The sequence below is a fragment of the Zootermopsis nevadensis genome, unplaced genomic scaffold, assembly GCF_977971745.1.
Source record: "Zootermopsis nevadensis isolate Lab colony 2312 unplaced genomic scaffold, Znev_1.0 Znev_ptg000011l, whole genome shotgun sequence".
NCBI lineage: Eukaryota > Metazoa > Arthropoda > Insecta > Blattodea > Termopsidae > Zootermopsis > Zootermopsis nevadensis.
Window position 1 is genome coordinate 11,325,164 of NW_028259143.1, and position 22,796 is coordinate 11,347,959.

Consider the following 22,796-nt stretch of genomic DNA (forward strand, 5'->3'; position numbering starts at 1 on the left):
AGAAAATGTGAATAGTGAGGTAAATTGAAACTTGCAAGTATCAATGTTGGTAGCACAAGAAATAGTGGCAGAGTTGCTTATACGGCTGGTAGCCCGAGAAGAATTGATTGTACTTAGTCGCCGTGAAAGTTTCAGATCATACATTACTTTCTGCTTACACAAAATTAGCGCCGTCGCCATTTTTCGATACATGATACATTTATGACTTATCTCCATACCACGTTTCACATGCTGTTACTGCAGCTAAAGAAAAGTTTCGGACGATCGCGATATTTCTGTTTTACATTAAACAAATACGAAGCTTAACCGAAATTGTGTATGTTTCGAATGTCTGTTAAGAATACATGATTTCGGGACCGAGAATGGAGTGATTTGTGATTGTAAGAAATTACGAAGTATGAGTTTGTGGATGCGTTCTGTAGCATAACGTCCATTCATTAACATCGTTAAACTGGTTAAAACTTAAAAGAGTGATGTGTGATGCCGTAACCGTTAATTTTTGGAACTGGAATTTTGTGGCAGGTAAGAACAAATTTTTATCTTACAGTGCACGATCGTTCGTATGTTACATGAGAGGTTTTGGTACAGAGAAGTGGGGAAGCAATTTCATTCTTTCAGTGGAGTTTATCTTGGTAAAAATCCGAACTATTTCGCTAGTTAGATTTGTCATTGCATATACAAAGTCATTACTGCAACAGCAATAACACTACAGAACATATGCCAGAGAGTCGGAAATTACCATGTTAATGTTGACTGCATTGAAGAGTTGTAGATGTTAATAGTGTCTAACGTATGTGATTAAAAAATGTATGATGAGCAGTATTTGAGGCAATATCTCAGCGTTTCCCGACAGGATTTAGGGCGCAGGTAGTAGCAAAGAGTATATCCTCAGTTAGAAGAACAGGAAATGGAAGACAGATGCCACCCTTTCACTCGTGCCGTACACGTAATGTACCTATTTTATGAAGTATCTCAAATTTTAACTATTTTAATTCAGTCTTATTAATTTCTGGAGATGCACTAGTTTTGTTTTCGTGGGCGAAGTGTCAGCGTTAATACCTTTCCGTCCATATGTTGTTTTTAACTTGACACGTGTTAACAGTATGCCTTGAAGATGATGGGCTGTATATATAGTTTCCATGCCAAGAAAGCTAAAAATAACCCGGAAAGTTTTCTCGCATTTCTTTCGTCGAGGGTTTTAAGACGCGGCGTCACGAATTGTGGCAAGGCCAATGGTCCGCGCGCCGTGAATCTGCAGTCTACTGCCCTCTGGCAGAAGGCCGCTGACACAAACCACGGTCGTGTCGCATTAAGAAGTGAATCAGAATTGAAGTACACTGTAAAATATAGCTTAGGTGATGGACTCAGCCTTAAATTATGTTACAAAAATTATAAACTGATCTCGGTGAGAGGAGTCGGTTAAGGAAATTAATAAATTCCCAGTCTTTTATGGAATCCGACGAGTCATTACCGTGTACCTTAATCTGAAAATATAATATTTAATGAAGAGTGTGAATTATGGAGATTTTTATTGTTCAGTTTCAGCTTTATCTGTCGGGTTGAAATATTCTCTTCAACATCTTGACTTCATCTGTTTTCAAAAAAGGAAAAAAAACAAAGACGTTTTGTAATATTCAGTTTTTTGATGTTATTGTTGGCGCTGATATGAGCAGAATTTTCAAATGAATGACGAACATACCAACGACAATAAGAAACCAAGGTCGACTGTTGCACATCAGTTCGAATCCCGATCTACGCATCGTTGTGTGGCACACATATCAACTGAAACCAAGTTTTTTTTACACAAAAATGTATAAGCATAGCAACCGTGAACTTTCAAGAGAAGTGAGATAGTGCCGGTATGTTATCCACAGTTCCAGTATTGCAACGCTTTCTGTTTCTCCGACTCTGTATTTCACGTCTACCATAAATAAGATTCTCTTCTTTCATGTTTCTTTTGAGCAGAGATTTGTTTTTCTTCGATCATGTTAGACTCACTTGGGGGAAATAATTGTGTTGCAATTTTCTGATTGCAACGTGTTCGGCGTATGATCATATAATTTATCCTTTTGTAGTTTTAACTGCTATTTGCTTCCAGATGTTAAATTGTTCGTCTTTACGGACTAAATAAAACAATTTCCTGTTCTTGTAACAACGATTAAAAATCTTTGACCTTCCTATCGGATGTCCTTCAGTTTATTTTGACAGGGGAGTTTCGGGATTTGATTTTCGGTCATTATTTCCTAATCTTACAGCCGCTTATTTTGATAGTTATATTGATATGTTTTTCCCATTAAGATAACTATATTCTTGGTCGTTGCGCCGCGTAGTCTGGCCCTGATGATGGAGGCAGCAATCATGTCAGAAACATCGGTAAACTTCTACCAGTCTGCACGGCCCAACAACCAAGAAGACAGTCATGTTGATATCGCCGCCTTGAAAGCCTCATATCTCCCAATTCTTCTCTAATGCGTCATTTGTGTCTGCATCTGCCATGTTCTGTGCTGTCATCGTATCGTCAAATGTTTGGCTAGAGTGGCGTGGACGTCACATGTCATCAACAATAAATTGATTGGCTATGGGTTGTATGGACCGGATGGATGTCCATGCCCACATATTTTTTTCCGCCACGTCCACACCCGTTTCTGGGGTCCACCCAGTTTCCCAAATGTTGTTTTCTCCGTGATACAGCAGCGGGACGTGAAACTGACTGGCCAACCCTGTCTACTGTCGAGGTTAAGAATGCGTGGAACGTCGCTTCCATTTCCCCAAACAACTTTGCCTTTCACTTATATGTTGGTCTATTCGGTTCATTCAGGCGGTCTCAGGTTCTATTCTCTGGCCGGAGAACGTCTGTCGTTAAAGCTTTCGTGTATTTTCTCAGTATTCCATCAGTGGGTGTTATTGCGTCGCCAGTACACGAAAATTGGAGGAATATAAACTACATGTTTTGCTATTATTCGTAACAGTGGCATAATCATATCATTGTATAATAATGTTACTATTAAAACACCGTTATGTTGTGCTCTGATTATTTTGAGGGGGATTTAATAATATTGCACTTTTATCACAATTGGACTTCTAGACCAGGATTGTCCTCAGTCATTGCTGGGATACTGCTTTAAAATAGGCTACAAGCTGTTCGTTGTACATCCTTTCCAAGGGGCTTGTTCATAGTCTTCCTATCATTCATTCATTGCTGTGTAACCAGTACGTTGGAAAAGCGTTGTTAAAGAAACAAAGAATCAGTCTTCGTTATGTATGCATGCCTACTTGCTTTTATATGTTACATACAATCTTGTTCAGCAGATGTGAAGTAGTTTACTGTATGAAATTTGAAGTTCTTACAGCGGTGAATATGTCGATGTCCTTTTGGGATGTGATGCCATGTGTACTTGTAGGTAGGTGCAAACGATTTCAAGGAAATTACTGTCTTCATCTTCAGTTCACACGGCATCACAACCAAGAAGACACCATGGACAGTTTGGTACAATAAAATCAATGCGAGTTGTTTTATCGTCTCTATTAACGATAGATTATCTTTACTACTTTAAAAACAAAACTATTTTGTCAGCTACATATGTCAGCCTCTTGTTGTTTTCGGTATTCTGAAGTTCAGTTCCGCCCCCCCCCCCCCCCCCCCCCGTCAGATTAATAGTAAGCTTAGCGATTAATGTTTGAGGTCCGATCTGTTTTTTAAATATCGGTTAATGTCTCCGATCTCTCGATTAAACACATCTGTGCCTCATGGTTCTTATGCACGTTTTTGCGTGTCCGTAATTAACCACTTCTGTCCACAAAGCGTCCGTTTTTCTTTGTTCGGTTTCTTTTTCTCAAAATAAGGTTTAAGTTGCTGAAATTTTCGAAATGAATTTAATATTATATTCATGCATCCTGTTGGGAAAAATTTCAAAGGTCCGAAAATAATTAAAGGAAATGGCGCTGAAATACCTTGCTGCTCGTAATTGGACGGTACCTGGTTAATGTTAAAATTTGATTTTGTTTTGTCGCATTCTATTTCTGTGAGTTTTAATACCGTTAATGCGATTATAGAACGTAACAGTAGGTTGTTACAAGCTAATTGACTCCTGTATAAACTCTGTTCTGTTTAGCTGTAGCATTTTTCGGTCATCAAAACACTTTCTATTCCACTTTGCTGAGATGAAAGTGAAATTACGTAAAATCCACATGGAAGACCAATAAGGGAATAAGAGGATTTTAGTAAAGTAAATTTTGTGGATATTTATTGAAACAGCATAATCTGGATTGAAATGGCTTAGTATCGCATCAAGTGACGAGTTTCGTTAGTCTTCGTGTAAATAACAGAATTTAGATAAAATGAAGGACGTTTTATCAACCTTTGTTTTTCGATTGGTTTCCATATCATAAGTACACATTTGATAAATTTCAATTTCAGAACGATGACATGTTTATCAATCGTCTGTACATGTGTGGTTCGTAGCTTTTAAAAACAAATGAGCTTCGGTACAAACATTGACCGTTTTCCCAATTCAAATGCTTTGTGTGCCCCTTTTTGCTTGTCTTTCTAATAGGGCAGAACGGCAATTAGCGGGCCTAGTGTCCAGGTCGCAGATGATACATGAGTGAGAATTCGGAGCAGCGGTGGAATCATAGTGACAGGGGAAAACCGAAGGACTCAGAGAAAAGCCACTTTGTCCAACGCAAATTCCACATAGACAGCCCAGGGAGCGAACCTGAGAACGTTAAACAGAGAAGAATGTTTATCTTGAAGAAATAACTCCAGGTTTGTTATTAAATTGTGTGTCATAGTTAGGAAAGCTTTGTTTATTGAAGTAAATGTGGCAATCGTACATCTCAAGGTCAGATGTTTTGTTTCTGTGCGATGCGCGTTCTGTTGTCAGGCAACCATATAGCGCAATATTCACACAAAGACAAAGCTCCCAAGGCCACTAGTAAAGTAATTGGTAGATCGTTGCAGACGTTCATTGCCTACCTGTGCCCTAGAAACGAGTGACGAAAGACGAAGGCTCTTGATGCAGCTTCAGTTCTGTAACACCTGAATCAGCCACTGACTAGCATTTTCTGCGCCCCAGGCTGTATCAGGTTTTAGTTTATTTTGTTGCAATTCGCATGCTCGTCTGCGAAACTCCTTAGCATTTTGACTTTCTTCATTAAGCTGCTTAGTTAAGTTCCTCACAGCTGTAGGTACTACCGAATATTCACATTCACAAAGCGTATTTGGAGATGTCAGGTGGAATATTTTAAATCGTACAGCATTACGCAGTGTTACAAAAATGTCGCGTGCCACCAAAAAACACGTCGACGATCTACATGCAACCTGCGAGCCACGGATTGATAACCCTTGAACTAGAGTTAGAAATAATGCCTGCATTATACTTTGTGAAGATTTCAGTCTTCTGGGTTGTTGCGCTCTGTAGTATGGTCGATGTTAACCAACGTTTCAGAGGTCATACTGCCTCGGTCATCCGGGCCCTGATGACGGAGGCAGTATGACCTCTGAAACATTGGCTAACATCAACCAGACTACACAGCGCAACAACCCAGAAGACGGAAATCTTCATACTCACCGCTGTGAAAACCTCAAATCCTACATTATACTTTGTGTCTGCCCCCTCAACTTGGAAGAACGCAAATAGTTGACTGGGGTGCGTTAAGGTAGTTTGTCGCCGTCAGCATCCTAGATTAAGCTCAAGTGACCTGCCCTGGTTACGAAGGTTTTTATGCATTCTTTGTAAATATCCTAGCCAACGCTTTTGTTAGTTGTTATTATCGTATTTGTATACGTTCGTTGCAGTTCTGCTGTAATTTCTTAATTTCTTTTAGGCCTGTAATCTGCTATTCTGTATTCTGTGACATCTCTGAGAAAACTCTTTTAGGTTGTCTCCATTCTTATTTAGCGTCTAGCGCTCAGATCATTAAAAAAAATAGTGGTAGGGCTGTGCTGGTACCGCATGCGTTTGGAATTTTCCTAATATGGGCCTAACTGGTATAAATTTGAATTGTTCCTGAAATTCTAGGACGTTGATTTATGACATGAAATTTCTCTAAAACTGAGGGTCTATACATTAGGATCGTGATAAAAATTTAATATAATTTTTACAGTTTAAAATTTGAATATATTTATGTAGCCCGGCTCAATGCACGCAGTCATAAAAGTGGACGAAACTCTAAATTTGTAGACAGAATAGCTGAAGTAAGATATAATTACTGGTTACAGACATAAGGCTAAATAAGGGAAATATCCAGCTACATAAAGGCAGGAGGAAAGAGGTGGAGGGGGTAAACAAGTTAGGAAATGTAGGGTCTACGTACATGTGGAGTTTTGGCGCATTCGCTCTGTTATCGCATCTAGATCTTCAGTAAGTGTGTCTTACCTTTTTATTATCTTTTAAATACCTTAGTTCAAGTGGTAATATTGCATGATAATTGTAGGTGCCTCTGGTGGCGCTTGACTGGAAACTATATACCAAAGTGTTTAGCGTCTTGGATTAGTCGACCTCTTTTAACAAAGGACAATCACAAATCAAGCTAAACAGATTTACTTTAAGAACTGAAGAATGTTTAAATAGAGTTGAAACGCATTTGTTTCATAATCGTTGAACTTCAAATGCTGATATAGTTCACTGCAGTATCAAAATATTGATTCTGTTAATGTAAGTAAACTATAAAGCATCGCCGAAAAATATTTTACAGCCGTGCACCTTATGAAAACCGCCATATTTACTTTCTAGTGCATGACTTATGATCACAAAGAGACCGTTTACTACCCGAATCAGCAACAATTCCGGTTTATAGACGTTTCGATATGTCAAAGTTCACATGAGAATAACGCTATGACTAATATTGTTTGCGGCTTACTTGTATGAATAAGAACGATATTACTCTTAGCTATGTTGCTTGTACGCGATTAATATTATACAGCACTTACAGGCGATTTGCTTCTGACGTAACTGCTAGCTAAACGTGATTCGAACGAATAGTTTGCAAATAGGTTACTAGTGAGCCATTGAATATTTCTATGTCACTTTTTGTAGCATGTTATATCTCATTACAGCCAACTTTAAGAGCTAGACCTCTTTATTAGAAACATGCAACTGAAATACATATATAATGATAATCCAGAAAAGAATAAGTAAAAATGGAACAAAGTTGAAATTTTTTGAAGTCTCGGACAGCTTTAACCAGAAATGAAATTTTGGCTAATGAAATAAAGTGTTTACAATGTCGGATAGTATAAATTAAATAAGAGAGAAGTACATATATTAAATGAAATATGGGAAGATGATTAAGTACCGTCTTCAGAAGAAAGACGTTGACCTTGGCATTAAGGACCCACGAGGAAGTCCGACAGTGGTAAATCTATGGCTAGAAACTGGTGTAATCCATTTGAGGAAGCTGTATGCACAATAAGAGTCTTATAATTTTATAAGGTAGATGTATTGCCTCTACAACGTTCGTTTACACTGTCAAGGTCAAAGATTTTCTGTTGAGAAACAGGCAATATGATAGCACATGGAGAGGCAACAGTATAAAGAAGAAGAAGAAGAAGAAGAAGAAGAAATATAAATAAAATGCAGTTTTAATTTATTCAAGTGGTATTGGCAGTAGTGATAAAGATGGCGGATATGAAAACGTGAACCCCCCTCATTAGCACCTGTTTGGTTTAATTGACTTTTGAGTAGTAGTCTTATATTGTGACACGTTTAACGTTGCTCTTATTGGTGGAGTGAACCAAAGGACAACGACGATCTGTCATCAGATTTTTGTGGTCAGATGATGTGAAAAGAAGTGACATTCACGGTAGATGGGGTCTCGGGTTCGATTCCCGGCGGTGTCCGAATTTATAATTAGTGTTGGGCAAGGCCGTGGTCTAGGAATCACGGAGTTTTCCTCCGGGGGCTTCCCCGGTTTCTCCGTGACATCCCAACAATTACTCCATTCACACACAGAAGAAGGCAATGGCAAACCACTTCTGGATCATCTGCCAAGAACGTGTATGAACAGGTCCCAGTCCGAGAAAAGGATGGAAGGATCCTGTTCATATGGACCTGTCGTCAGACAGAACACTAAATAATAATATAATAACTGTATGAGCCACTTGGAGTTTTACGAACGGGTGGAAAGACGAATGTTGACGATACGCGTCTGGGGTGACCATTGACTGTAACACGTTCTCGGAGTTAAGGAGCTGACCAATCAGCGTATCCGTGACAACCGAATAATCAGAATTGATGAAATCAGCATCAGCTATAGACTGTATTTGTGCGAGAAAGGCTTGGGACCCAATCGAAAATATTTTGTACCTGTGGACCGTTAGACCTAATGCTCTTTACGTCAAAACAATCTCGTAGAAAATAAGGATGTTTGACTGCTGTGAGATTTTATTGAAGAAGCTTTTTGTCTGTTTATTCACTGAAGTGCAGTTGTGTAACTGGCAAGATATGGCTGTAACATGATTAACACAGGTGAAACGCTGAGATAAGATTATGGGAGAATTATTTGTAATGTAATTGACAAAGATTTACATAATTAAGGATTTATAGGTATTAGTAGTTATGCCTATTTGATGTGTGTGTGTGATCAACTTCTGTTTGTCATGAGGAAATCACGTTTCTTCTGATACGCCAAGCAGTTAATTGTGCGACAGTAATGAGTAGGAGCTAACGAAGCTGCGATAAATTTGTCTCCCGAACATTCTAAGGTCATCCTTAAATACGCCCATGTCTAGTAACGAAAAGGACAATATGCTCAGACAGTTATTTATGTTCCAGACCTGACCTTTTCATGTTGCTTAATTCATAAATTATTTTGTTGTAGAAATTTCTGCTCTGGAAAAACGAATAGAAATGACGAAACGTGCAGTAAGTGTCCCACAAAGCCTCTGGTACCTTCGTGCTAGCATCGTAGGTAGTTTTCACTAATGAGACCGATTATATTAATTGTTGTGGAGGCGGGAATAAAGAATCCAGGTTATTTTTTTTAAGTTTCTTAAAGGAGGAGGTGTGAAGGCGTGGAGTGAACTCATTTTAATAAGAATCGGACCCAATGAGAAATGAGACTTTAGGTTTTATAAAATACGGGAGATTTGTTGTCCAGCTGAGCTCTTCGAGGACTCTGTTATACATAGTTGGTAAATTAATTTTATGTTAAGCAACTAAACTGTCCAATATTTTGTATTGTGTTAAATTCCGATGACAAGCATGACAGGCTTCGTAAACTCCCACTTGGTGTCGTTCTCATCAGACTGTGAAGCTTTTCTGCTGCATCTTATTTCGTCTTATTGGGTTAATTAACTCCATAAAGAAGATGCCATCTTGAGAAATTGGTAGTAGCTCAGATGTTTTTATATGAAACCTGAAGGTTCATTAGTGTTTACATTAAGTCGCCACTTGGACCTATCTCTGAGACAATTAAATCCAGTCCACACCCTCACACATATATCCTTAAGACTTTTATTAATATCTTTGTTTCATCTACGCCTATGACGTACAAGTGGACTTTTCCATTCAGGCCTTTCTTTCAATTTAAATGCTGTTGGCCTTGTTAGATTAACATAATATAATGGAACTTTGGTTGCTGTGTCATTGTTTTCCAATCATTGCATGCTTAATTCTGCAGTTGGCAGATGGCAATTTATATTAAATCAAGTTTAATTTATTTTTGTAATTAGGTTGCAATGTTGACATCTGGCTGCAGAGTACAAGATGACATACAGATTTCCGGATGATACGACATGATGATGAATATAAACCTAACATACTAAACATTCTAGTCGTAAAAGCTGAAGGACTTAAATTTCTTGGAAGACATACCCTAAGCGGGTTGTAGGCTATCTAAAGGAATAAAATATGTGCGTGAACTGAATTCAGCCAGCTTATTAATATAGGGTATATACCAGGATCTTGACAACACGATAATGAACCTGCGATTTCTTTAAACGGCGAAGATCTTAAAAAGCAAAGCGTTTGGCTTGTTAGCTGAGAATACTCTGCTGTATGGAGGTAGTCAGATGTAGGATGCCCCTTGTTAATTTTTGTTAAATTATCTGAACCCTTTGTTATCAGCACAGAAAATATCAGATAATTCAGGCTATATATCATTATTAAAATACCGATAAACCCACATATCGATACATCCATATATCGATACATCTTTCCCGTTCCTGCTTGAAAATACCAAAACGAAAACGTAACTCGCCACTGCGAGCCACTTGTCAACAAAATGACAATTTGCTCCTGCCGTTGTACTACGTCATGAAAATTGATATGTTCTGAACACGCGAAGTACGGACTGGCTCAGTTGTAGGGTCTTCTCATGGTTTCTCTCAGTCCGTACAGGCTAATGCCATAAAGTAAGTACGAAGTTTCTTCCTGTTCTGTAAGAACTTACCCCTCCATCTTCATTGCACTCTGACGTTACAAAACCTCTACGGGTGGAGAAACGTTGTTAAATAACCTGAGAATTATAAGTATGTGCAGTATTATTTTAGTAGAAAAAGATGTCCGACAATTTTAACGTATTTTGACGGTCTTGAAGAAAATATATCGGTATTGCCTACCGTTGAAAGACTAAATTTTCGATTCAAAATTGACGCCAATTTTTGGCAGGGTACTGGCACTTGTGCTGTCCCTGTAACATTTAAGGTTAAAGCTACATGTGTTGAAAGTAGCACAGTGGTTCCACATGCTTTCCTTGCTATTTCCTACCCTCATTAACCTTGGTGTCGACTTATATATTACTGGCAGAGGTACAGATCACTAGATGCACAGATTGCTATAGCCAATCAGCGTTAAATATATCACAATGTACAGACAAACACTCTTTTATTGTCGCATATCTCATGAAATATGAACCCATACAAAATAGAAAAGCATTTGAAATTAAAGTTAAAGGAAAAGAGATGTTTGTTATATTTTGTTTGTAATGTTTAATTTGAGGATCATATAAAGTATGGGCGATAGCTTTTGGTTTTGACCCCCTTTCCACCCCAACAGAAATACGTTTTGACAGAAACACGGAAAGATGTCTCGAGACCCGAAACACGTGTCTTGCATAAGGCTATCGCTGCGTTATGTACTGCGGGTTCCAGCCAGCGCTGCCTTCAGTCGCGTTGAGGTTGTCGTGGCGAAAGGTTCGTAGTGTTTGTGAGTCACATGCTGACGTCTTTGTGGTGCACCGTGAGATGACGCATGCCCCGACCCCCACGAAGCGCACCTGTAGCGCCACCCACGAGGATGAATTGGACACCAGTCTTCAGCCTCCGCCTCCAGACGGCGGTTGGGGGTGGATGGTCGTGTTCGCTTCGTTCATGATCCACATCGTTAGTAAGTGTTCATGATATTCAGCCAAAGGTTTTGTTTTCATAGCTCATTCATGCTTTGGATGGGAAACAAGTACACCCTCATATATAATTTTCGTTGTCAGTCTCCAAGGGAAGAAAATGGGCTTTTGGTAGAAGTGAGAGGATATTATTAAAATAGATCTCTCAGAAATAAGTTGTTACGATGTGAATTGGATTAAGCTGGCTCTTGATAGGGTCCATCGGTTGCCTTTTGTTAACACATTGATGAATCGGGTTTTATAAAACACTGCCATTTCTTCAACGTTAAGGTGATCAAGCAGGATTTTGTGAGAGTACTATTTGCCCGATAATGTTATTTCACGTTTGAAGCTGTGCAGGGAAATCTCAATGGATTATTAATCAAAAAACAATTTAACATGCAGCTGAAGTTTGAAGTGCATGCTTGTCAAAATTGTGTTGGTTTAATTAGGTCTATCTTTACAATAAGGTCACCACCATCTACGCTATACAATTTAGAACAACCTTCAACAATTACGAACGTTTCAGATATTATAATAATTATGTTTGGCCTAGATCCAAACTCAAGGACACGAACACGTGGCCATCGTATTGTAAAATTGTTGTTCCAAACTTAATTTTTCTTATCATTTCAGAATTAAAGCATATATCTTTATTTTTTCAGTTGAAATATTATGCAGAAATGCGTCATTGACATTTGACCTCATTCCGGCATTACACAGTACTGATATTCGAAAACGTCTGATCAAGACGGAGCTGGTCTTAATGTAATATAGTGAGTCTTAGCTCGGCTGCTGATACATCCACCCTCATATGTCGTCTTATAAAGCGTTGCGCTTAAGGCACAAAGGACAGCTTTGCCTTTACGGCAGTACCGATCATTGATCACTATGCAAGCCTTGTAAACCTTGGTACATTGGCGGGCTTCACAAAACACGTGGTTGCAACGTGTTTGCTGTTTACCGAAGCAGAACACCAACATTTCCTCTTCCGCTCTAGTTTTGAAACGAAACTGTACAATGAATTCAGAAGCTGCAGAAGTCGTTTGGTAAACCCGATCAGATCAATCACTTGTGACCGGTCACGGACTCGAGGACACGAGTTCAGTTTCCGGATGGCCCAGGGATTCAGGGATTGTTTCTCTTCTCTCACCACTACGTTCGGACAGTGTATACCGGAGGCTGTATATCGTATTTGTGGGTAAAGTTACCGGAGCATTCAGTGCCGAGGTGTATGGAACTTTACTGGCAGAACAAAAGGGAAAAGTTTTTCATTCAAATTCTACAAATATGAAACAGATTTGTAAAAATGTACGAGAACAATAAGATGGATTTTAGGGAGATAGACACGTGCTGTAACGTGGCTCGAGCTGTGGTTGCTGTGTGTTTTACGACACATACCATGGTGCCGTGATGATTGTGGTGACAGAGGTGATGCAACATTTTGGTTCTTTGTGACTACAGAGTGATACGATTCGTGATGATCCACCTTATCAGAGCATTCGCTTAGTTTAGCTACACGTTCTTTTCACAAGCTGGTCCAAGGACAATCATAGGATTTGGTAACGGGGGAGGGGAATCCCATGGACTGTGAGTGTTTAACGATAATGTGATAAAGTCAGTTTGAAAGGTAATGCTAGTGAAAATGTAAATATTACGTATCAGATTTGGTGATACGGCAAAGGGGCTAAGAAGTTAAGAAAAGTGTTTCAGACAGATATCTCTTTTTCATATAAGTCAGTAAGATTACACATTTATTTACATGAAGAACTACGTCTTATTAGGACTGCAGTATTCTAGTTTATGACGCGATTTAGTCTTATTACCAACGTTTGGGAAGAAACTATCGCCTGCCTCCGTCTTCAGGGTAGAAGATATTTTTGCACTGAAGTTGGAAGCGAAAATGGATGGACGGTGTAAATCTTGACTGCATTTTCGAAGATGGGTGGCGAATTTAGTATAGTTTGTCGTATACAATTTTAAGTCATAATGGATTATAATTCGCCATAAAACATATTTATTGGCCATATTATTTATTTTCTATCGATAGATACAGAGATGGAAGACTTTTCTGTCTTTCCTGGAATTCACAGTATTCGTCACCTTTAAAAAATGTCGCAAAATAACGTGGCGTACGTCCTGGCCTGTGGGCTTTCATTGTTATGTGACGAGTGAACGGACTTTCTCTGTTTAGGATCTGCCAAAACCCTTAAGAAGTTTACGAGGCTCACAAATACCTTTTTTCCTGAAGAAAACCTAACGGTTCAGTATTAACCTTTTGTAGGAAGTTCGTAGGAAAACATCCTGAGCAACGCAGGCTACATAAAAGCAGCGGCAGAACTATAATCCTCGTGTACATCAGCAATAACAATACAATTTTAATAATAGTGCGATATCCAACATAACAGTATAATTTTAAAAAACGGCGTAATGTGTATTATTTTATTTAAACTGTCTCTGATTTGTAATGGCGCTCCTTCAAATGCAAATGTTGCTGTGGGTAAGGATTAGAAAGAGACGGTTGTTGTTTGTTTCAAGGTATTCGTCTGGAGAGACTGAGTTCATTCATAATACAAATCCAGAGATTTAAGTCTTTTTCAATCTGTTATTGTATCTAATTGTATTGTTCCGAAATTTAAAATATAATTACCCAGTCTGCGACATGTATTTTTGTTCAAAATATCTCCACGTTTGTGTCTGCTGTATTGGTTTTAATATTTCACAGGCGAGGTTCTGTTTTGGCAAGGCGGAGGATGATATTCATATTATTATTGTCATTAAGTCAGCGTTTTCCCAATAACCAGTTATTTTTTATTGTTTTGCAGTGAGATTTTCCATTATTATTATTATTATTATTATTATTATTGTTGTTGTTGCCATGGGGTGAGACCGATTTTTCAACCTTCTGCGAATTCTCTATATTTTTTCATGTCTGTTAACGAAACAATCAGGGATATTCATCGCCCTGATGACGGAGGTAGTATGACCTCTGAAACGTTGGTAACCATCGACCAGACTACACAGTGCAAAAACCCGGAAGACAGAAATCTTCAATTTTTGTTATCTTTTGTTATTTTGCCTTTTTTACATTATTATCCAGAATAAAAATATCCGGTTCATTATAACCAATTGAAGCTCCTGGCATGTAGCGAATTTATGAACCCATATTTACCCGCAGTTTACAGTTTCTCAGACTTGCATGGGTAATTTAAACGGAGTCTCCATTTGTCTATGTCGCACTGTGGCATTCATTTCTATTCTAAACACTGGCAGGTCACTGGCTACGTCTGTTTTAGATTCACGCCAGGGACAAGACTTAGGATCTTGTGGATGGTTGCCTTCTGGGATGTCGTGCTGTGTAATTTCATACAACTTTAATATATACATTTACAATTGGAATGTTAATATTTTTAGAACTACAAACCGTTGTGTCTAGAAGTAGTGAATTCTGATAACATCAATAGAAATCCGAGACTTCGTGGAGTTGTTTTAGAAGTGTTCATATAAGGGTGTATATAAAATGACGTATACTAACATTCAATGACTTACATAAAGGGATTTTAATAAAATAAACCATTGGCACTTCGCAGATAAGAGTATCTAATGTAAGTGTTCAAAATGATCACCGTTAGCTTCGTGACACAATTGACAGAGGTGAGCAATTGATTGACAAGCAACCAACAAATTTGCTGCTGCGTGTATGTCTTTTTGGGACAGTCTCTATATAAGTTTAATTGAAGTGCTGAGCATACCATATCCAGGAAGAAAATGAAAAATACTTTCGACGTAAACATTCTTTTACGAGTTGGAAAATCTGATAGTTTAGACCGAAGCACGGAAAATTTAACACCTTTATTTTCAAGAGAATTAAAAATGTTTCTTCTGAAATCACTCTTTCTCGAGGCTATACCATCTGCGAAATTCAAGGTAATACAAGTCACGTTTCTTTCTTTGAAATGTTAAGACTGTACAGTGAACATAGTTGTGCCTGATTCATTCTCGTGACCAGATACGTAGATAATGTGTAAAGGTAGATGAAATATAAGCCGTATTAATGGAGTGACAAAGTCGTACGCTCAGAGAAAATTCCTACTTCAACTTGGTCGTTCGGGTCATAGCAACGTAAGTAGGGAATATTACAAACAATAGCGTATGAAAGTCATTGCAAAGTGAAACTTCTTAAACGAATCCTTTGGTTTTAACGTGTAACTTCGATTTTTGGGTGTGAGCCTCGTCGAATGCTGAGTCTTAACCAACGTTTCTGCGAACATTAAAGTTGCCATCTTGCCCACCATGAACAATGACTTGGTGTTTACTGTCCGGCCGGACTGTATAATATTCGCGTCTAAAAATAAAGTGCTTTGGTTTCTGTCGTGGATAGGGCTTTTATTAGTTACTTAGTATACGTACTAATACCTTTCTTCCGCCAGTTGCCAGGAAAAAATCGCGAACTTCTTGGGGTTTTCGCGATGCTGCTCTAGAACAGTCGTAGAATCCAAATGACGGAACGGAAGATGTAAAATAATACGTAGCCAATGGCATTCGGCTGTTAGGGATCTGTGCAATTTAGTAAGCGTTTACCAGTCATCGTCAAGTAAACAATCAATCAATGATGTGTGGAATAAATACAACTGTAAGACCCTGCGCGCACGAGCGGTTTGGACCGCAGCGTCTTTTCTGCCGAATTGATGGAACGCACTGTTTCAATAGGAAGCGAGCGCACGTGCGGTAGTTCTGCCGCAACGTGCTTCATTTTCGATGCGGTGCGGTGGCCGCACAGCTGCTGACGAAGACAATAGAACACGAAAAACCCAACCTGAGTGCGCGCACGAGCGGCGAAACAGCCGCACGGCGACCATTGTTTGCCCGACATTGGTGTAACTGAACAGGAGAAAAGGCTGGCACTGGCACTGGCCATTTCGGCCATATCGGAGTACAGTGACAAAAACTAAATTAAAACTGTGGGTGGAAGTCTGTGAAGCTCTACTGCCGAACTCGAGCCAACTTGACAAAAAAAGAAAGCATCTGAATAATCTCTTTGGAAACATACGCAGGTCTTCTTATAACTTTTGAAATTGGGCTTTCAACAATCTTTGACTTACAAGTGGAGGGAACCAAAATTTATTTCTGCGCTTTGGCCTTGTTCTTACCAAAAGCGCGCACAGCGACAGTCTCAACAAAATCCATGCCTCGACTTATCAGCTTAGAGCACACACTTACTGTCTACAAAAAATCCAGCTTCCAACTGATAATAAAACGCAAATATTGGCGTTTATTTCGCCGTCCGTGCGCACAGCCAACAAGAATATGCGGTTGTTATACCACTGCGGCGAAAAAACCGCTCGTTTGCGCTAGCCCTTACTACGTCTCTGAATAAATGGTAACAGATAATCCCCACGTGTCATTTAGTCGTTGTACGAGGTCAGAGAAATTATTAAACTGGACTTTTACTTCTTCCAAACCCAGTCTCGACCCGTTTGCTCTAGGCAGCAACCGAAACCAAGTAACTCCATTTTCTTCCACTCACTACGAAACAATCAGCTTCACCTAGGACCACACAGCGTTATAAAATTATACGGTTAAGACGACCGGAATTATCACCTACCCATCGGGACCTCTTAGAATGAACTTGGGCATTTGCATGATTACGATAACTAATCGACGTCCAATTAGTGAAATGAGGTTAGTTATCGGAATCTGATGAGTGCAGTGGGACGGAAAAGAGTGACAAGTGACAGGAAACCGGAACGTATCCTACAGTATAAACCACAAGGAAGCCGAGACCATGGTAGACCTTGTAACAGATGCAATGAGGATGTGAAGTCGGAACAGGCGTGAATACATGCATCATGAAGTGAAGAAGAACTTCTTTAGTTTATATTTCGCTAACATATTTTATGTTTCGGAGGATATTTCATACAAATAATATTTTTTTAAGGATTACTTTAACTGTCTTCATACAAAACCATTTCCTACTATAAATCACTGATACTACCGTATTCCGGACGCCATCGATTGTGAGACATACCCTCTTTGTAGTAATGGGCTTTCAGGGGGGCATAAAACGTTATATCGATTCTTACACGTCATCAAATGCAAAGACGCGCCCCGATTTCAGAAATGTTAAAATGTGAAGAATACTAAGTCTTAAAATCGAGGGAATATTGTAGTTCGGCTATTCTTTGTTAAGCCATTAATCAAGACAGCTACAGTTGCTTATGCAGCGTCGTAAAATCGATAAAAGCCCTTCAAAATATTTCAGAAGAAGGACAGTTTGGTAATGTGGATCTCCAAAATGAAAAATTTGTGCATCCTTGTTGTAGGGAAGTATGACCATGGTTCTATAGGTACACGAACTACCTAACTGTTTTCATATTTTGATTTTGTTTACAGCGTAACGTAGGTATCAGAAACGCTTCTGATAAACCTATTTAAGTTTATCTCCATTATTTTTGTAAGCAGACAGCTTTACATAGGCCAGTTCAAAGCGTAGGCCTCTATCATTGTGTTAATGTTTACGCTACATCGGCCTATCTGTTGTTGACAGCTGATACGTAGGTGAGGTGCGACACTGAAAAGTGATAACTATTTTTTTTATTTAGTAAAATCGAACAAACCGTCGAATTAAAGAATGTTAACATTATAACGTAGTTCTGAACAAATTTTAAAAAGTTTAACCTTTGTTTGAACTAAAGTGCGACTTACATGAACGGATAACTAACTCCATCGAGCAGTCTGCTAGAAGTAATTTATGAATTCCGATGGTTTATTATCGTGTTCTTCAGTTCCCTCAACCGGGCCATTTCCTGAACAAATTTATTCCAGTCCACACTCTCCCACTTTATTTCCTTGAGATCCAATTTAATATTATCCTCTCATTTACGCCTAGGTATTCCAAGTGCTTGGCTCCCTTCAAGATCTGCGACCAACATTTTGTACCTATTCCTTATCTTCCCCGCTCATCTTATCCTCCTGCATTTGATTATCTTAATAATATTTGATGAAGAGTACAAATTGTGAAGCTTCTCATCAAGAGGTTTGCTTTACCTGTAACTCGAATTGCTGTTGCTTCAGAACTCGACCGTCGCTCACAGCTGTACTGCCGAGAGAGAGAGAGAGAGAGGTTCGTGTTGTGGTCAGATGACAGACAAGCAAGCGAATCAATAGAGGCTGTATCCATTTTTCATACATCAAACCAAAGGTAGTAAGGTGAACCGTTTTATGACGAACCTGATAACCTTAGATTTGACTTTCGCGTGAAGTAATTTCATGCAGGCCAAACTCTCCCCAAGCCAAGAAAAATCAAAAATAAAAAAAATGATAATCATTTTCTACGATAGCGAGGGAATTGTGCACAAAGAGTTCGTACCCAGTGGCCAGACAGTTACTGCTGCCTACTATCTGGACATTTTGAAACGTTCGCTTCAGAGAATCCGTCGTGTACGGCCTCAGTATCGAGAAGATGGCATTTGGTTCCTGTTGCATGACAACGCACCAAGCCATAAGGCTCTCATTGTTAGGGAGTTTTTAGCCACCAAAAAAGTCTGTGTATTCTCGCATCCACCGGATTCACCGGACTTAGCACCGTGTGACTTCTTTTTGTTTCCAAAACTCAAAGCACCACTGAAAGGCTCTTATTTTGATGACGTGGACACCATTCAAAGGGCTGTAACGAGAGTACTGAACAGAGTTCCAGACACGGCCATCCGCCATTCCTTCCAGTTGCTTCGTGATCGTTGTGTGCAGTGTGAAGATGCAGGAGGAAGCTACTTTGAATAAACAATGCTCAGATTGCTCATATATGGAACCATTACTTTTTTCCAGCATCAGTCCCGTTTTCCAGTTGGTGCACTGTTTATGTGTTCCAAGGACGCAACACGAAGCCGGAGGTGGGTGACATTTGTAGATATGATTGAAAATACTCTTGTGTAACTGATATTAACGTTTCAGCCCACTTTTCTCAAACTTTAACGCAAATGATGAACAATCCTTAAGGGCCCTTCCATGTCTGTCTGTTGCGTCTTTCAAGACTGCTACAGCAATGGCCTTCGATACCATTGCCGCAACAATTACCTTGGTTGCCCTGCTGAAATCATCGCCCGTGATGTGGCGTAAAGGACGCCTTTGGAATTTTAGTGTACTTTAAAGAGTGCTTATCCAGGCTTGTTTGTAAAGATACACATCAGGCAAGTTTCACGCGTCCCGACTCTGTTCTTGAATTATATGCACTATGTTCGGTCTCAATGTTCAAACTTTAATAAATGTTAAGTTTAAAATGAATGCCAAATATCTAATTGTGTATCACTGTTGTATATTTTAATAAAATAACGTGGAAATGTGTTCCAATAGTATTTAAATTTGCGTGTGCTTATGGGGAAATATAGGAACGAAAAATACTTCTGAAATTTAAGCTTAGAATTAGGACGGATAGGAGGCTATGATTCTACTCTTGTTTTATAGCTCACGGTATAATTTACCTTGTTCTTAAACGACATTTTCTTTAGTAGAAACTGGGTGTGACATACCTGGTCGACAATGTTATTTCAATTAGTTGACGAGTTTCCATGAAACTTGGTATGAACATCATGTCAGTATGGATCGCCCCATCTTTACACTTTTAAAATCTTTTTTCAACAGTTGTGGGCTGAGGTGGCGCAGTTAGTAAAGTGATTAGCTACGAGTTGGATGGACAGAGTTCAGCGCCCAACAGGACCCCCCCCCCCCCCCCCCCGAATTATCTCCTCGTTGCGGCATGCAGACCGGTATTAAGTGACGGAGGCGTCAAGCCTACCAACCACCTAGTCTAGTGCCTAGATTAAGAAAGCGTGAAACTTTACCTCCACTTCCCCTTACGCTTTCATAGCACGACGAAGAGATCAATCAGAAAACTTAAGTGTAAATTGGGGTATAATATTAAAATGGTTTTTAAATAACTATGGTGTGAGAGCATGGACTGGGTTCAGCTGAGCCGGGATGTGGTCCAATAACGTGCTTTTGTGAACATTAAAGGAGCGTATTTATTGACCAAGTAAGTCAGAATGAAGTAAGAAAGATCTTGAATCATGCAATTAGTCGAGACTTGACCTCGTTTACTGGAATGTCGCCGATATTTACGGGTCATGGGCAGGGTATCTTGTATTGGACACAATTAATTCATATTCGGAACTTTCTAGCCTATACGCATGAAGATCTACCATTCATGACAAACGATGACTCTAGCTAGTACATTCTGATCAATTTGTAAGCTTGGTGGAGCCGGCGTAGCTGAGTCAGTAGTTACGGGATGACGACCGGGGTTCGATCCCCGACGGGGTCAGAGGATATTTCCTCTAACCTCTGCGTCCAGACCTGTTCTGGGGCCCACCCAGCCTCCTATCCAATTGGTACCGGGATCGTTTCCCCGGGGTAAAGCGTGATGCTAACCACTCACCCTCATCTAATGCCGAGGTCAAGAATGAGTAGGAGCTATACATCCACTCCCCCCAAGCGCCTACATGGCGTATAGTAGGGCAGCTTTACTTTACTTACTTGGTGGCGATACAAGACAAAAAAGTTTTTTCTTTTCCGTAGGAAGAAATTATAGAACAGCTTTACAGCAGATGTCCACCCACCATGGCCTTGAAGACACACGAGCGCTTCCTGTGTTGGCAGGCGAACATTTGTCACAGACGAACACTTCCTGTTTCCCGAAATTTTGTTTCTAGTCGGTGTGTTATTGTCTTATTAGTTGTTTCCTGGTAAAGGTTCGCATTGCGGAATGTTTAATTAACAACAGCAAAGGATTTCGATGTGAAGGAATGTTCGAGGACAAATACAAGTTATAATGAATGTGCCATATTCGAACCTGCACATCATTTTAGCTGCGGGCGTGAACAGCAGCCTAGCATTAAGGGAAATCTTAATTCGTATATCATGGGAAGATTGGGAGTGTCTATTAACACGGGAATATACCCGCTTCTGATTTCATGTTCATATTATAATTCGTGATTATTGTTAAGTTGCCTTTAAAATGGTATACTCTGTACTACGTACTGTGTATTACATTTATGTTACACGAAAACAGTACGTGAATTACCAATGTCGGAGTTAGAAATTGTCATATTTTCTGAGGCCTTTGACACTCCTTTTTATTATGTACGAAACTACATTAACATTTTAAGGACACACACATCGCTCAGCAGTGTTGTCACATAAACCAATCCTAAAAGAATGGTTTTACAATCCCATTTGAAATGTAGTCTTCTTAATTTGCATAATTTTCCCCATCTGGCCTCACACACAGCGCTGTAAGTGGCTTAGAAGTTTGAGATAATTAGGGAAATCCCAGAATAAACGCTATGTGAGTGAGGAACGTGAAGGCAGTTTGTTGTTTGTCGTCATTTCTGCTCTGAACGTTCCACAAGGTTAATTTCTGGCTGTTGTGCGCCAGCCACACTTCCGGAGTAGTTAGTGTGATTGCTGATATTAACTTCCGCCCTTAATCCTGCTTCAATACAACGTTGCATTTACACTATTTAACACATCCCTTCTATGTAACTGACTACTTTCAGTAGAGTTTTTTGAGAAGCTGGTAGTCGTGCAACTAGTCGGGAAATTTCTTCCTCTTATTGAATCCAGGTGTTAATTAATTACCGTGTTCACATCAGCCCGCCATTGGAGTCTATACTTAGCGAGTTGAATCGGGAACACATCCTCATATGTTGCGTATTCAACACCCACTTTGATGTTATCCTTCCATGGGTATTAAATGTTTCGATTCAACTCATTCTGCTTCGTTTGATCACCGTAATAATATCTGGAAAAAAATACAAAATACATTATGAAGTTCTTAATTGCGTTGTTTTCTCACTTTTCCTGTTACTCCCCCCTCTTACGAGCAAATATTCTCCTCAACAAGTACCCAGAAACCTGAAAATTGTGTTATTGTCTTGAGAGCGAGAAATTAAGTTTTATACTGATACAGAACAACAGGCAGAAATAAGTTTTGTTTATTGTAATCTTAGGGTTTTTAGGTAGGACGTGATACGATAAAAGTATCTGAACCGAATAGTAGTAAGCACTCCTCAAATTGAATCTACTTCTGTCTTCACCCTTTCTTTAATTATAAATAGTTAGATATTCGTATAATTTGTAATAAGTAACACAGTCCTTAATTTGAAAACCATAAATCTCGCTGTAATCTACTGGATTCCATGTTTAATAAAAGGTGGGAAATCACTTGACCACTTGTGAGAATGAAGATGGCTGTCCTCTGGGTTGTAGCGCCATCTGAAACGTTGGTAAACTTCTACCAGACTACACGGCGTTACAATCCTCAGTACTCACCACCGCGAGAACCTAAAATCCTACTTGAGAGAATATTAGTTTCTCAATAACGTCTTCACCCTGGAGTTAGTTACAAGGAAACGAGCAGTCATGTACACTAAAGAGTAAACTTATTTTCTTGTTAAACAGTAAGATCAGATTGATTAAAC

At 39.3% G+C, this 22,796-nt stretch overlaps 1 protein-coding gene across 5 annotated transcripts in view; it reads left to right on the forward strand.

Annotated features, from left to right (window-relative positions):
* Positions 1-66: 66 nt before the first annotated feature.
* Positions 67-22,796, forward strand: part of Mct1 (Monocarboxylate transporter 1) — a 54,964-nt gene continuing 32,234 nt past the window's right edge. The window contains exons 1-2 of one of the 5 annotated variants that reach the window (XM_087347283.1): positions 67-522; positions 4,554-4,765. Coding sequence is in view for 3 of the 5 variants with exons in the window: in XM_022076594.2 (XP_021932286.2) it covers positions 11,186-11,327 (142 nt within the window). In the remaining 2 variants the exon portion in view is untranslated. Of the gene's footprint in view, positions 523-4,553; positions 4,766-11,092; positions 11,328-19,192; positions 19,212-22,796 lie in introns of those variants that run through there. The other 4 variants (XM_022076596.2, XM_022076594.2, XM_022076595.2 and 1 more) reach the window with 4 other exon arrangements.